Source organism: Eriocheir sinensis, chromosome 59, assembly GCF_024679095.1.
Source record: "Eriocheir sinensis breed Jianghai 21 chromosome 59, ASM2467909v1, whole genome shotgun sequence".
NCBI classification, from domain to species: Eukaryota; Metazoa; Arthropoda; class Malacostraca; order Decapoda; family Varunidae; genus Eriocheir; species Eriocheir sinensis.
The window spans coordinates 10,149,366-10,164,519 of record NC_066567.1 but is presented as its reverse complement, the minus strand read 5'-3'; the positions used below and the strand labels follow the sequence as shown (position 1 = coordinate 10,164,519).

Sequence of the window (15,154 nt, the reverse complement as noted above, 5' to 3'; positions counted from 1 at the left end):
AGAGAGAGAATCATCATCATCGGTTTTATACTCATTCTTAACCTTTGTTACTCTCTATATCCTTCCCCTCCATTCAGCCTTTTCTTTCCTTCCCGTTCCATACTTCCTTTCTCTCTTCCTTCCTTCCACCCTTCCTCTCCTTTCCTTTCTTCCTATCCGTCCCTCCATCAGGCCTCAAGAACTTCCAATAAGAGTGTCTCAGTCGGTCAGTTGCCCGCAGTTGACCCCTAGTGTTCGTGCACTCAGAAACTTGCCTTCCAGAGGTCGCTTCCAGTATTATTAATGACGGCCTGATGGTCCTTTGTCCTCGTCACCCACTACAGTCTTTGACTTCTTGATTTCTTTGATCGTCGTTATTATGTCTGCTGGGTGGTTAATTAAGGCTAAAGATCTTTTGTAGGATCTGTAATTAAAGTGACCTTTCACCAGAAAACTTTATTTGTAAGCATTTTTTACAACCAGTTTGCCAACAGCATACAAGCCGTGTTTTTTGCAAACTTTTTGTAAAACAAAGAATAATGTCCAGGTGGCCTCGGTAGCAATTTTGCATGATGTTTGTGAGTGAAGTTTCGCACAGTAGCCTCTGCTTTACCTACTAATGCACGCTGATTAGAAATAAAGTAATGTCGCTTAAGCGTGGAAAGATTATAAACGAAGTAATACTTCATGGTGACTTACTTCTGGTTGAGTTGCTATTAAATATATGGTTACCCAGGGGAGGTCGTTGAGGTTACCGTTTGGGTTCAAGTTGTAATGAATCAATTATGCAAGTTATGTTAAGCTTAAACAAATTAGCGGAGGTAACCAAACATACAATGGTCAAACAATAGCCCTAAGAAAGGTAATAAATGAAAGTTAACGTGGGATATGATTTATTTACGGAAGCGTAGGAATTTTAATAAAAGCAGCTGCAATAAACAAGAGTTGTAACCGAATGGGAAGTCAGCTTACATTACAGATCGATAGCGTAACAAATAACAATACGTCGTTAGCCGAGCTCAAAGTAAATGAAAAATTACTAAGTAAAATAAATAAAAGATTAAATAAATCAGGTTGGTAGCGCAATAAAAAACTGACAATAACCTAGCGGAAGCTAATAAAAAATTAATTATATTGAAACACTTGGACTGGAGGCACTCAGATGGAGGCGTATTTCCCTTCTCTATACTCCTGAACAGGTCATGTTAGGTTAGGTTACGTTAGGTTGGTAAAGCTTAGACTGGCATTAAATAGGTAACTTTGTGTATAAATCACAATGAAAGTATTTTCCAAAAAAATCTGATGTCACGCTCAGAAATAGCGTATGCCCCGAACTTTTCCTTTATTCACATTTATCTTCTCCAACTTTCTTTTCAGAGGACTCAAAAATTAAATTGACAATAGGTACGTACATACAAAGATCTGGAGCGATATAAAACATTTTACAATAGAATTTATTCATTCTATCAAAAAAAATATTTCATAGTTATTAAACAGTAGGAGTCCAACCCAAACTACCTATTTACTTAACATTTACTGGAAACAAATAAATCTTATGGGCGCCCAACAAAAAGCACGCACACTTGGTGGAGGGACTAGTTTTGAGTCTCAGGCGGCAGTAAAGATCTTAATCAGTCAATCAGTCAATTGGGGCATACGCCGAGGGGCGCATTACCTCGCCCACCTTACTACGCCAACCCCAGGGGTCCCTCCGGGCGAGTCTCCATGCAGGCCCCCTTCTCATCCGATGTATCTCCTGGCAGGATCTATCGACTTGCTTAAGCCACGAAATCTGTAGACGTCCCCTTGGCCTCCTCCACTCAGGATTGTGTCTTACAGAAACAATCCAATGAACTGGATCAGCTTCTGGGTAACGTGACACATGCCTGTATAGCCTGAGTTGCCATTGACGGACTATGCAAGTAATATATGTCTAATCAGTCCCACGGAGTAGTCGCCGGTTTGACACATAGTCATTCAAGCGATATCCCATGATTCTGCGTAGACATTTATTACCAAAGGCATCAGTCCACCTCTTCAAGTCTCTATTTAGTGTCCGTGTCTCAGTCATAGAGTAAAGCAGGGAGCACATGTTAGGCACTAATGTAGATAAAATCCTATAAATATTAACGTAGGGATGTATGTGTCGAAGCACAGCTCAGCATTTTTTTTTATTTTACTTAGTAATTTTTCAGTTACTTTGAGCTCGGCTAACGACGTAGTGTTATTTGCTACGCTGTCGATCTGTAATATAAGCTGACTTCCCGTTCGGCTACAACTCATGTTTATTGCAGCTGCTTTTATTAAAATTCCCTACGTTCTGACAATTTGACGACCTTTCCGGAGAAGCTCCATCATGGATTTACAGCCACAAATGCCATTCCAATCTATCCTATTGACAGATTAGTGAATCTCACCTTTTCTATAATGAAATATATAACAAACAGCCTTTCCGAACTAACCTTTTCGAATTTCTCGGAATTGGAATCAGCTGTCCATGACTCTCTACCTGTTTACCTTGCCCCATATGTACATTACCCTGTTCCTGTTGTTATTTTTCTCATCATTGTCATCCCCATGTTTTGCCTTGTTAAGCGGGTTCTGACTTTGTGCAACCATCTTCAGGCAAATGTTGCAATATCCCGCTGAGTTAGTACACATTGCGAGAATGTAACATGGGTAGGTACATACTTTTGAAGGTCTGGTGGGTCGCGAGGTCGCGACTTTTAGGTGACCGAGCGATGTTTGGCACTAACGTAGATAAAATTGTGTAAATATTAATGTAGAGATGTATGTGTCGAAACACAGCTCAGCATCGGACCACCAGATGTTTTATGAGCAGGTAGCTGTTTTGTGGCTGTGAGAAAGGGAGTATTGCTGACGGTGGAGTCAGCAATGTTGCCGCCAGAAGGGTGAAAGTTCCGGCAAACCTGCACGACTCAGCACCGGAAGATGAATACTTCCGGCGAACAAGCGACGCACATAAAGCCTGCAGCAAGCAGCAAGGGCGGCAGAAGAAGACGGGCGAGGATCGAAACGAGCCGTGCTCCTCCGCTCTCGGATGTGGCTTCTCTTTTTAGTGCGACTCCGCTCACTTTGTAACTATAGTTTTAAGACTGTAATATATAGTTAAAAATCACACGCCTTTTTATGTCCCAGTGAGAGAGAGAGAGTGAACTAAGTGAACTAAGGCTTCCGCTCGGCCGTACACATCTACATTAATATTTACAGGATTTTATCTACATTAGTGCCTAACACACAAGGGACTTGAAGATCCGGATCTTTGTCCCTCTGCAAAGGTATCGACAACTCCATATACTCGTGCTGAGCGAGTCCATAATACCATGGGCCAAACCAATCCGCCGTAAGACTTCCTATCGAGACCCACCGTTGTTCTGAACTACGCTACCAAGGCATGTGATATTTTCCGAGATCTGAATGTATTTGCCACACGCATACACAGACTGTACTGTTTCATCTAGAAAGCATTTCTGCAACTGTACCTTGGTCTTTCCCCAGAAGACCTGAAGCCCCAAGGGCCTCGCCTCCTAATGCAGTGCCTCTAGAGCCATCACCTGAACCTCCAGCAATTCCACAAGGATTACTACATCATTGGCAAATTCAAGGTCACTGACCCTGGTATTTCCAATAAGAACATGGGAGTCTGCAAGAAGCCATTAGGCCAATGCAAGGCAGCTCCTGGGAACCTAACCCCAACTAACATCACTATCTAATCTTTTTCTTTTTTTATGTGTCTATCGTATTGGCACTCACCACATATCTGCCAAGCCTGTTCCACTCATCCACTATTCTGTTGGTAAACCAGTTCTTGCAAATTTCCTTGTTGAATCTAAATTTATCCAACTTATTATTACGTGTCCTACCCGGCTGTCTTACCACCAGGACCTTATTTTAATATCCCCCTTATTAAGGCCCTTCATCCAATTATAAACCTCGATCAAGTCTCCTTGCACTCTTCGCCTTTCTAGAGAATGCAAGTTTAATTGTTTAAGTCGTTCCTCATATGGCAAGTTTCTTAGCCAGTGACTCATCTTAGTCATCCTCCCCTGTACCGATTCTAATATTTTGATATCCATTCATAATAAGGTGACCAGAACAAAATCGCATAAGCAAGATGAGGTTTAACTAATGCTAAAAATAGCTTGAGCATAACTTCAGCGCTCATGTTACTCACGCTCCCTGAAATGAATCCCAGTAACCAGTTTGCATGATCTCTAGCCTGAATGGATTGTGCCCTTGGTAGGGTGACCAAACGTTCCCGGTTTCCGGGGACAGTCCCCGTTTTCATTGACTTGTTCCCGGCTACTGCTGTCCCCGGAAATGTCCCCGGTTTTCACTGTGACTGAAAAATCCGAAATTCGAATAAAGGAAAAAAAATAAAAATGTTGACCAAACTATACGTATAGATGCGCACCGTACTACTCGCACTGTACAGTTAACATAATGTTACAGAAAAAATTGCTGCAGCATGCCTTATTGTTGGAATATGTGCCCTTTTCTACTTGGCTTCGTCATGGACGACCCCCAGCACGGTAGGGGTGGTTTATGTGAGAGTTATCAGATAACTACGAATTATTTCCATTACCCAGTGACAACACTGGTAAAAGAATGAATTCTGAATACATCTTCAAGTTGAAATGTAATTCTATTCAGGATTTTGCCCATAATGAGTAGACGACCGCAGTGGGGTAAGGTACTGAATTTGTTGTTTATTAACCAAATAGCCCACATTTCGTTTACACATTAAGCACAAATCCCAACTAATAAATTGTTAACATAATGTTACTGAAAAATTACCGCAGCATGCCTTTATTGTTAAAATATATGCCTTTTCCCACTCGGCTTCGTCATGGACGACCCAGCACGGTAGGGGTGATAACATGCCTCGATTACCCAACAACTGTTTTTTTTTGTTTTTTTTGTATTTCGTTGGGGCTATACCCCAATGGAGGAAGGCGGTGCATGCCGCGCAACCCCCCAGAGGGCTGGTAGAGAGATACCCAATTCTTTTCAAGGAGGCCCAACAACGGGGCTGAGGGTGTCGGAAAGAGCCCACCTTTGCACCCCCATGGTAACTGATAGGTCTCGAACCAACGCCTTAGCACCCCGCCGAAGCGCATTGCAGAGACTCTACCACGGGACCACGGGAGCCCCCCATCCCCAACAACTGTTGACACTATCACGTTTTCACTAACCCCACTGAGAAACTAGTAGTTGATACATATGTGTATTGAGAATAACACACTGGCATTGTGTTATTACCATAAAATGTGCATTTGTATACACCATCCCTTTCTGGAGTACCTCAGTCAAAGTTGGATGAGCATGTGGTCAGATTTACACAAAAGTACGCATTACTTGGTATCAGTACTTACCCCAGCTATAAAGAAGTAGTTTTTCAATGTATGCCCAAAGTATAATAACGTAACACTGTAATGCCGAGATGTGTAGGGAGGAGGAGAAACTTAGAAGTATAAGGAAAAGACGTAGGTTAAGTCATTATAAGTGATTACAAGTAGTTATAAGTGAGCATAAGTAGTTATAAGTGATTATAAGTCACTACAAGGCCATCATAGGTGTGTAAGTAATTATAAGAAGCTATCATTACTCACAATCTATAATTCTAAGTATCGGAAGGCTTGTATTTGTCTCTATATTGTAGAACATAACAAATTCCCCCCCCCACCCCCTCAGACAACAATTACACAAGGTGGTGCAATCCTTTCACGTCACTTTCCCGCCAGAGCTTAGCGTCTACCGTCCCTCCCCTTTCCTCCCCCCCCCCCCCCCCTACCAGCTCACGCATTTCGGAGTTGTTGCCAGCTCTTGCTTGTAAATGTCCTATCTGTTAAAGTCATCCACCTTGCATGGATTTTTCCTCTGCTTCAAAAGTAAATTTCGTCACCTTGCAAGTTAAGAAACCGTAACCATATATAAACTACCCTAATTTTCCCTTCATTTTAAATAAAACCTTAATAGATTATAAATCAGCTACTTGGCCCCCCTCTTCCCGCCCTACGGGGACGCCGCAGGGCGAGTATAAAACTCGGGGTAGCGTCTACGGCCACAGTGACAAAGGCCCGTTCCCCCTTTTTAGGGGGTAAACCTAGAAGACGAAGACGAAGGATACCGGGCATCAGAGACACGCCAATCCTCGTCGACAGACCGACTTGGTCGGCTTGATTTCGATCGCCGATAGAGTCGGTCTGTTGGCTCCCTGCTACGGGCCGCCTTTGGCAAAGGCCCGTGCTCCCTCGTGCAAGAGGGAGCAATCTTCGCCCCCTTCCCCCCCCCTACTGGGCATCACTCGCCCCACTCATCCGCCGTGTGTTGACAAGTACGTGTGTGACTCCCGCCTTCCGCTTACCCCATTTTCTCACCCTACGTGCCCCCCAGTGTTAATTACCGTATCCCCTTTAGCCAATGTGAGTCTTAATTATCATGTAAATGCATTTCTGATTCCAGTAAGTTAAATGTAATCACTCGCCCCACTCATCCGCCGTGTGTTTACAGGTCTGGCGGCCAACTCCTGCCACACGCCCACCCCATACACCTACACGATCCCGTGATTCTTCCCCGATGTGTTCTTTTAGTCGTTAACCTCAGTACTCCTCTTCTTTCCGTGATAGGGGTTGTAGGAGGGAGACCCCTTAAGCGTTCTTGGAGCCTTACGGGGTAGGAACGGGGAATCGAACTCCAGAATTTCCTTCTACCCCCTATTACGGAAAGTATTTTGTTAGTATATATGTGAGTATAGGTATATATGTGGTTTATCTCTAGAGAAAGAAGTATTGGTAAAATAGGGGGCTGTATGTTTGTCGTTTCGACGGAAATTGTTCTCGCCGTGTATGGCCCCGGCCTCCCCGGAGGTGTACAGTTTCCCCTCCCTGAGTTTTTCATATAATCTTATGTACCTGGTTTTGCAATAGATGTACACCCGCGCAAGGGTAAGGTTTTTTTCGCAGAGAATTCTCAACCATGTTCTGACTGCCATTGTGATAGGAGAAATTATAACTCAGTCGTGTATCCATTTCGCCCACTTCTGTCAGTTTCGGGAAAATCGTGCCTTCAATTAGCTGTTAATTGTAAACCGTGTCATCAGTTATGACTCTGTATACCTCCTAAACTAAGTATCACATGAATAAATGTACCAACCCATATTTATAGGCCTTTATTTCTTATCTCTTCTCCCCGTCGTGAGTTTTGTCCGGACGGCTGTGCAGTTAAAGTACCCTTTTACCGCCCCGAGTTTCCCCGCTCACCACGTTACCCCCTGTCAAGGGATCAGAGTCTCGCTCTGGGTCACTTTAACCCCTAATTAAGTCCTTAGTCTTTTTATATACATATACTTTAAGGTTCCCAGTGAGCTACCGGTGACATAGTTTATCGGTAGATCTCTGGGTGGTGGCAGCAACTCTACCCCCAGGGTGAGTCCCCCTTGATTTATCCCCAGACTCCCCATTAGTTGAATTTTCTTATAACATCATTTAGTGCCCCGAATTTCCGGGCACGACAACACAGTTGTATTATCAAAAACACAGGCAAAATACTGACTTCCCTTGATGGTGCTTCGGACCTGGGGGAAGGGAGGTAAACACTCAAATACTCTGTACGTACACACTTCACTTCTGGCCCACTAACTGGTATACAATGATAAATTAGGCCTCTTTCTACCATAGATAACCTAATTTGAAGACCATATTCAAAGATTACCTAATTTAGAAGGAGATTTTCCTCGGGATACACCCCACTTCGTCACCAGTCCGGTTCGTCACTTACTCGGTTCGCCACCAAAAAAAACCTTTCGTCACCAAAGCACTCCAATTCGTCACCAATGTGAAATCCATTTCGTCACCACAAATCTCAACAGGGTGGTTTTTTCATTCAATGCTGAATCTGATGAAATAGTCAATGAGACAGTGCCATTCTTTTCAAATGGGTGATTTTCTCATTCAATGCTGAATCTGATGAACAGTGGCGTAGTTAGGCCTGGGCTTTCGGGGCTCTAGCCCCGAATGTTTTATGAATAGCCCCGGATCTCAATAAGTTTTTTTTTTTTTTAAGAAAAGCCCCAGGCCCATATAAAAATGTTAATTCTTGTTAAGCTGTTAGTACTAGAAATTAGATTTCATAGATCTCATACGGATCGAAATCATACGGTGCGTACGGGCGTTGCCAATAGCCACAAAGGTTGGACGAAAACGGACATTGTGAAACCCAGCGAATCAAAAGCGGTTTCAAAACAACCCGTTCTCTCTCTCTCTCTCTCTCTCTCTCTCTCTCTCTCTCTCTCTCTCTCTCTCTCTCTCTCACAGTGTAAGAGTGTAAGAGTTGTAGTTTTCATTCAATGATCGAGACAGTGTTATTCTTTTCAATAGGGTGATGTTCTCATGCAATGCTGAATCTGATGAAACAGTTAACCCTTTGACTCCGGGGGACGTATGTTCACGTCCTGGTCGCCAACTTTGGCCAACCCCTCCCATCCGGTGGACGTGTCTACACATCCTACTTGCTACGCGCCACATACGGGGGGGGGGACGTGTAAATAAGTCCTGCTTAATTTTAGTATGCCATAGCAGGGATACGTTTTCTGGGACATGGATGGTTTTAGAGAAAACAATATGGGAGACAAAATTATACGGTAACGAAGAAGAAATTCTACTGTGAGAACTTATGCAGTCTTTCGCAGACATCTCTCTCTCTCTCTCTCTCTCTCTCTCTCTCTCTCTCTCACACACACACACACACACACACACACACACACACACACAAAGGGAGGAGGGGAGCTCAAGGACGCGGCCTCCCCTCCCCTGCCTCTCCTTTACATCCATCTCGCTGTCTATTTTCTTTCTTTTTTCCTTCCTTGTTTCCTCCCTTCACTCTCTGTGTGTGTGTGTGTGTGTGTGAGAGAGAGAGAGAGAGAGAGAGAGAGAGAGAGAGAGAGAGAGAGAGAGAGGTGGGCTCTTTCCGACACCCTCAGCCCCGTTGTTGGGCCTCCTCCTTGAAAAGAATTGGGTATCTCTCTACCAGTCGTCAGGGGGGTTGCGCGGCATGCACCGCCTTCCTTCATTGGGGTATAGCCCCAACGAAATACCAAAAACAAAACAAAAAAAAAAACAGTTGTTGGGTAATCGAGGCATGTTATCACCCCTACCGTGCTGGGTCGTCCATGACGAAGCCGAGTGGGAAAAGGCATATATTTTAACAATAAAGGCATGCTGCGGTAATTTTTCAGTAACATTATGTTAACAATTTATTAGTTGGGATTTGTGCTTAATGTGTAAACGAAATGTGGGCTATTTGGTTAATAAACAACAAATTCAGTACCTTACCCCACTGCGGTCGTCGAAGTGGAGGCATGGTAAATAGATACTCATTATGGGCAAAATCCTGAATAGAATTACATTTCAACTTGAAGATGTATTCAGAATTCATTCTTTTACCAGTGTTGTCACTGGGTAATGGAAATAATTCGTAGTTATCTGATAACTCTCACATAAACCACCCCTACCGTGCTGGGGGTCGTCCATGACGAAGCCAAGTAGAAAAGGGCACACATTCCAACAATAAGGCATGCTGCAGCAATTTTTTCTGTAACATTATGTTAACACTGTATTTGTTGGGGTTTGTGCTTAATGTGTATATGAAATGTGAGATACTTGCTTGATAAACACAAGAATTTCAGCACCTTAACTTGCTGCGGTCGTCCAGATGGGACATGGTAGAAAGATATTCATTAGCTTATATAATTATGTATCAGAGACAGAATAGAATCGCATTAACTAGAAGATGTATTGAAAATACATTCCTTTACCTGTGATGGTACTGGATAAGCAAAATAATATTATCAATGGAGATTCTTTTTTCCTTGTGGTAATTTGCTAAAAAGAACAGTAGCTATTTTTCTTATTCACATTTGAATAAAAAAATGCTTCTTTTTGTGGTTTCCAGACTTCTTCAGTAATACGTACATCAGTTTAACTTGCACACCTCCATATTTTTAGATTGTTGCAACCAACCCTTTACAACACATATTTATCTGCTGGGTCACCTCACAGGTCATCATAGAATGGTGCCCATTGATTGGCCTGCTCCCAGGCTTCACCGACTGAGGCGAGGATCAATCTGGCTGCGGCCTGTGATTGGGTGATTCATCCTTCCCTGTGGGGCAACTACAACTTGATAAACCATCACATTTTGAATTTTGTTTGGGATAATGATATTCCTTGGCTTAGATACTGAACAACCATATTTAACATTTAAAGTTTAATGCTCAATAGGGTAAGGTGGGGTAAGTTGCCCCCCTTAAGAGAGACTGCCTGTTGTAGCCACATTTTTTGCAATAGAATTTTGAAAAAAAGTTATTTTGAAACCTATGGTATATATTATATCCATTCATTATGAGTTACACATTATTATAATGACAATTTTATAAAAAAATAATATAGGAGGCTTCTTACCCCGCATGTGTGGTAGAACGCCCACTGGGTAGGCCATTTACCCCACTCTGGCTTACAATAATAAAACTCACAGAAACATAAGGAAAATATTTTTTTTTTCACATTATAAGAAATATAATATGTATTCCCTTTATAAAACTATAGCCTATAAATTTCTCTTGGTGTGAAATTTAGGAACACAATCAGATTTGTGTCTACTAATGAACAGAATGTAAAACTAAGCAATTACCTAACTAATTTTCTAAAAGGTATCCCCTTCTTTTAGACTAGTAGTATTAGACTAGCTTCCCTTTCTTCTGAATGTTTGTAACAAAAGGAACATCTACTTTCATGAAAATATATGGAACTAAATATTCAATTCATTTGATAAAATATGTCCTTTCTGTTGAATACTGATATCTGAAACAGTTAAAAACACCAATTTCCTTATAGTCTCAAACTCAAAAGTGTTCACTTATGGATGCCTTTCAAAAACTTAAACAAATTCTATTTATAGCTATACTGTAATGCCTAATCAGACTCGCAGTTTTGACATACATACAGATCTATATATAGGCCTACTCCAATTGTACATTCTGCATGTGATCAATTTCTACAACCCCGACACGACCCATTTTTCTGAAGGTCTGCTATTAGCAAATGGTTCCCCACACACCAAACAAGTCCATTTGCCAATTTGCTGATAATGGGGTAAAAGGCCCACATGTGGGGTAAAAGGCCTCCCTGTGGGGTAAAAGGCCTCCCTGTGGGGTAAAAGGCCTCCCTGTGGGCAACATACCCCAAAGGCACAGGGGGCCTCTTACCCTGGCAACTCGTATATACACAAAATGTCACCATCTTTCGTACAAGTAAGTAGGCAGAGTATAATCACATGCAATATGGTCTAGACATCTTAGAGCAGTTACCCATAGCCATCAGGCTAACTCTACAGTTCTTTGTTGTTAATTAGGTATCATTAAAATCACTGAAAACTTACAAGAAATTAGTCAAAAAGAAGAAATGTCCCCTTGTGGCCAGAACAACTGTCCATTGTTTACTCCAGTAGTTCCTGTGAGCACAGAGTTGGCGTTGCCTACTTGATCATGTGACTGCTTGAGAAAAGAAAGAAAGAAAGACAAAACCAAGGGGGGGGGCCTTTCACCCCAGGGGGGCATCTTACCCCACCTTACCCTACCATTTAGCAATTTATTCCTATTACGGCTGGAGTAGGTAGGAAGACACCTACCGAACGGGCACAAGCCACTCCCGGTGAGGTATACATGGGAAGTGAGGAGGGTGCTGAAGCCCTCCAAAGACCCTTCCCATTACCTCACTAACCGTTTCCCTGTTGTCTCATCTACACGAGAGAGTAGTTCAGCATGCTCTCTAAAGACAGATCCTCTCTCTATCCACACCACACTACATTCACACAACACACACACATCTTCCCAAAATTCAAAATTCAAAATGGCGTTCAATAACCATGCCTCGGAGTCCCAGCCTGGGGGGGGGACCAGAAATTCCCCCAGGGAGGACTCCCCTTCTGACTGCCGACCTGAGAGGTGTCTTGATAACTCCTTGAGCCTTTTTTTCTTAATTTCTGCAACATTCGTGGTCTTCGTTTTAATTTCCATTCTATGGAACACCATCTCTCCTCCTCTAAACCTCACCTTCTCTTCCTCACCGAAACACAGGTTTCTGAGGCTACTGACAGCAATCTCTACTCTGTTTCCTCCTACTATCTCTATCCTAAATTTCAATCCAAAGCTGGATGTTGCGCCTACGTGCGCAACAACATCACTTGCTCTCGTGCCCACGACCTTGAGTCTTCAGAATTTTCCACCATCTGGCTAAGACTTCATTGTCATTCTATTACTAAATACATCTGTGCTGTTTATCTCTCACCTAACTCTACCAACTATGTAAAATTCTTTGACTATTTTAACTCTAAGTGGAGCACATCTTGACCCACTCTCCCTTCGCTGAAATCTCCATCTTGGGAGATTTCAATGTTCACCACCAGCTTTGGCTTTCATCCTCTTTCACTGACCAGCCTGGTGAACAAGCCTACAACTTTGCTCTCCTCAATAACCTAGAGCAGTTGGTCCAGCACCCTATACGTATTCCCGACCGTCTTGGAGACCGGCCCAACATTCTAGACCTCTTCCTTACCTCTAATCCTTCTGCTTACTCTGTCAAACTGTTCTCTCCGTTGGGCTCCTCTGATCACAACCTTATTTCTGTATCCTGTCCTATCGCTCTTGTACACCCTCTAGATCCACCGAAGAGGAGATGCTTCTGGCATTTTGCTTCAGCTTGGTGGGACGACCTGAGGATGTACTTTTCTGATTTCCCGTGGAATGATTACTGCTTCCAGGATAGAGACACCTCTGTGTGTGCTCAGTGCATCACAGAGGTGATTGTCTCTGGAATGGAGGCATACATTCCACGTACTTTCTCTACTCCTCATGCTAAAAAGCCTTGGCTTGATCACACTTGTTCTCGTGTTGTCAAAGATAGAGAGGCAGCTCATAAAAGGTACCAGAGCCTTCAAACTCCCGCTAACCATGACCTTCACATTTCTTCCCGGTATCGTGCCAAATCTATTATCCGACTTACCAAAAGCTCCTTCATTGATAGTAAATGCCAAAACCTTGCTTTTTCTAATTCTTCCTGTGACTTCTGGCATTTAGCCAAAAACATCTCCAACTTTACTTCTTCATCTTTCCCTCCTCTCCTTAGTCCTGACGGCAAAACCGCCGTCTCATCTATCTCTAAGGCTGAACTCTTCTCTCAAACTTTCTCTAAAAACTCCACTCTGGACGATTCTGGGCATATTCCTCCTACTCATCCCCCCTCTGACTCCTTTATGCCTGTTATTAAGATTCTTAAGAGTGATGTTTTCTATGCCCTCTATGGCCTCAATCCTCAGAAGGCTTATGGATCTGATGGAGTGCCTCCTATTGTCCTTAAAAACTGTGCTTCCGTGCTGACACCCTGCCTGGTCAAACTCTTTCGCCTCTGCCTGTCAACATCTACCTCTCCTTCCTGCTGGAAGTATGCCTTCATACAGCCTGTGCCTAAGAAGGGTGAACGTTCCAATCCCTCAAACTACCGTCCTATAGCTTTTCTTTCTTGTCTATCTAAAGCTTTTGAATCTATCCTTAACCGGAAGATTCAAAAGCACCTTTCCACTTCTGACCTTCTATCTGATCGCCAGTATGGGTTCCGCAAGGGGCGTTCTACTGGTGATCTCCTTGCCTTCCTAACTGATTCTTGGTCATCCTCTCTTAGCCGTTTGAGTGAAACCTTTGCTATTGCACTGGGCATATCAAAAGCCTTTGATAGGGTCTGGCACAAATCTTTGTTTTCCAAACTACCCTCTACGGTCTCTATCCTTCTCTCTGTACCTTTATCTCCAGTTTCCTCTCTGATCGTTCTGTTTCTGCCTTGGTAGACGGTCACTGTACTTCCCCTAAACCTACTAATAGTGGAGTTCCGCAGGGGTCTGTCCTATCTCCCACTCTCTTTCTGTTGTTCATTGATGATCTTTCCAAAACAAATTGTCCTATCCATTCTTTCGCCGATGACTCTACTCTGCATTATTCAACTTCTTTTAATAGAAGACCCACCCAACAGGAACTTAATGTTTCCTGACTGGAGGCGGCAGATCGCTTAGTCTCAGACCTTACTATTATTTCCGATTGGGGCAAAAAGAACCTGGTGTCCTTCAGTGCCTCAAAAACACAGTTTCTCCACCTATCTCCCCGACACAATCTTCCAAACAACTATCCCCTATTCATTGATAACACTCAGCTATCACCTTCTTCAACACTAAACATCCTCGGTCTATCCTTAACTCAAAATCTCAGCTGGAAACTTCATATCTCTTCTCTTACTAAATCAGCTTCCTCGAGGCTGGGTGTTCTGTACCGTCTCCGCCATTTCTTCTCCCCCGCACAGTTGCTATCCATTTACAGGGGCCTTGTCCGCCCTCGTATGGAGTATGCATCTCACGTGTTGGGGGGCTCCACTTACACAGCTCTCTTGGACAGAGTGAAGTCTAAGGCTCTTTGCCTCATCAGCTCTCCTCCTCTTACTAATAGTCTTTTACCTCTTAAATTCGCCGCCATGTTGCCTCTCTTTCTATCTTCTATCGATATTTTCATGCTGACTGTTCTTCCGAACTTGCTAACTGCATGCCTCCCCCCCTTCCGCGACCTCGCCACACACGACTTTCTACTCAAGCTCTTCACTTTCTTGTCCAGATCCCTTACGCAAGAATTAACCAGCATCTTCACTCTTTCATCCCTCACGCTGGTAAACTATGGAACAATCTCCCTTCATCTGTATTTCCTCCTGCCTACGACTTGAACTCTTTCAAGAGGAGGGTATCAGGACACCTCTCCTCCCGAAATTGACCTATCTTTCGGCCACTCCTCTAACTCTTTTTAGGAGCAGTGAGTATCGGGCTTTTTTTAACATTCATTTCCTTTTTTTATGCCCTTGAACTGACTCCTCTGCTATAAAAAAAAAAAAAAGTGGTGTTCCCCAAGGGTCAGTAATTGGTCCCTTGCTTTTTCTCATCTTCGTCAATCATGTTGTTTCAGAACTAAATTGTAAGATTTGCTTATTTGCTGATGATCTAAAATTATACCTAGCTACTGCAATTTCTAAGTCTAACCATTTAATTTCTCACAGTATTGTTATGCCGG

The 15,154-nt window shown here is 43.1% G+C and overlaps 1 protein-coding gene across 1 annotated transcript in view; it reads left to right on the top strand.

Annotated features, from left to right (window-relative positions):
* Positions 1–6,569, top strand: part of LOC126985194 (uncharacterized) — a 175,892-nt gene extending 169,323 nt beyond the window's left edge. Inside the window, exon 21 of the mRNA XM_050839750.1 lies at positions 6,514–6,569. Coding sequence (XP_050695707.1) covers positions 6,514–6,569 — 56 coding nt within the window. The remainder of the gene's footprint in view (positions 1–6,513) is intronic.
* The last annotated feature ends 8,585 nt before the right edge of the window (positions 6,570–15,154 follow it).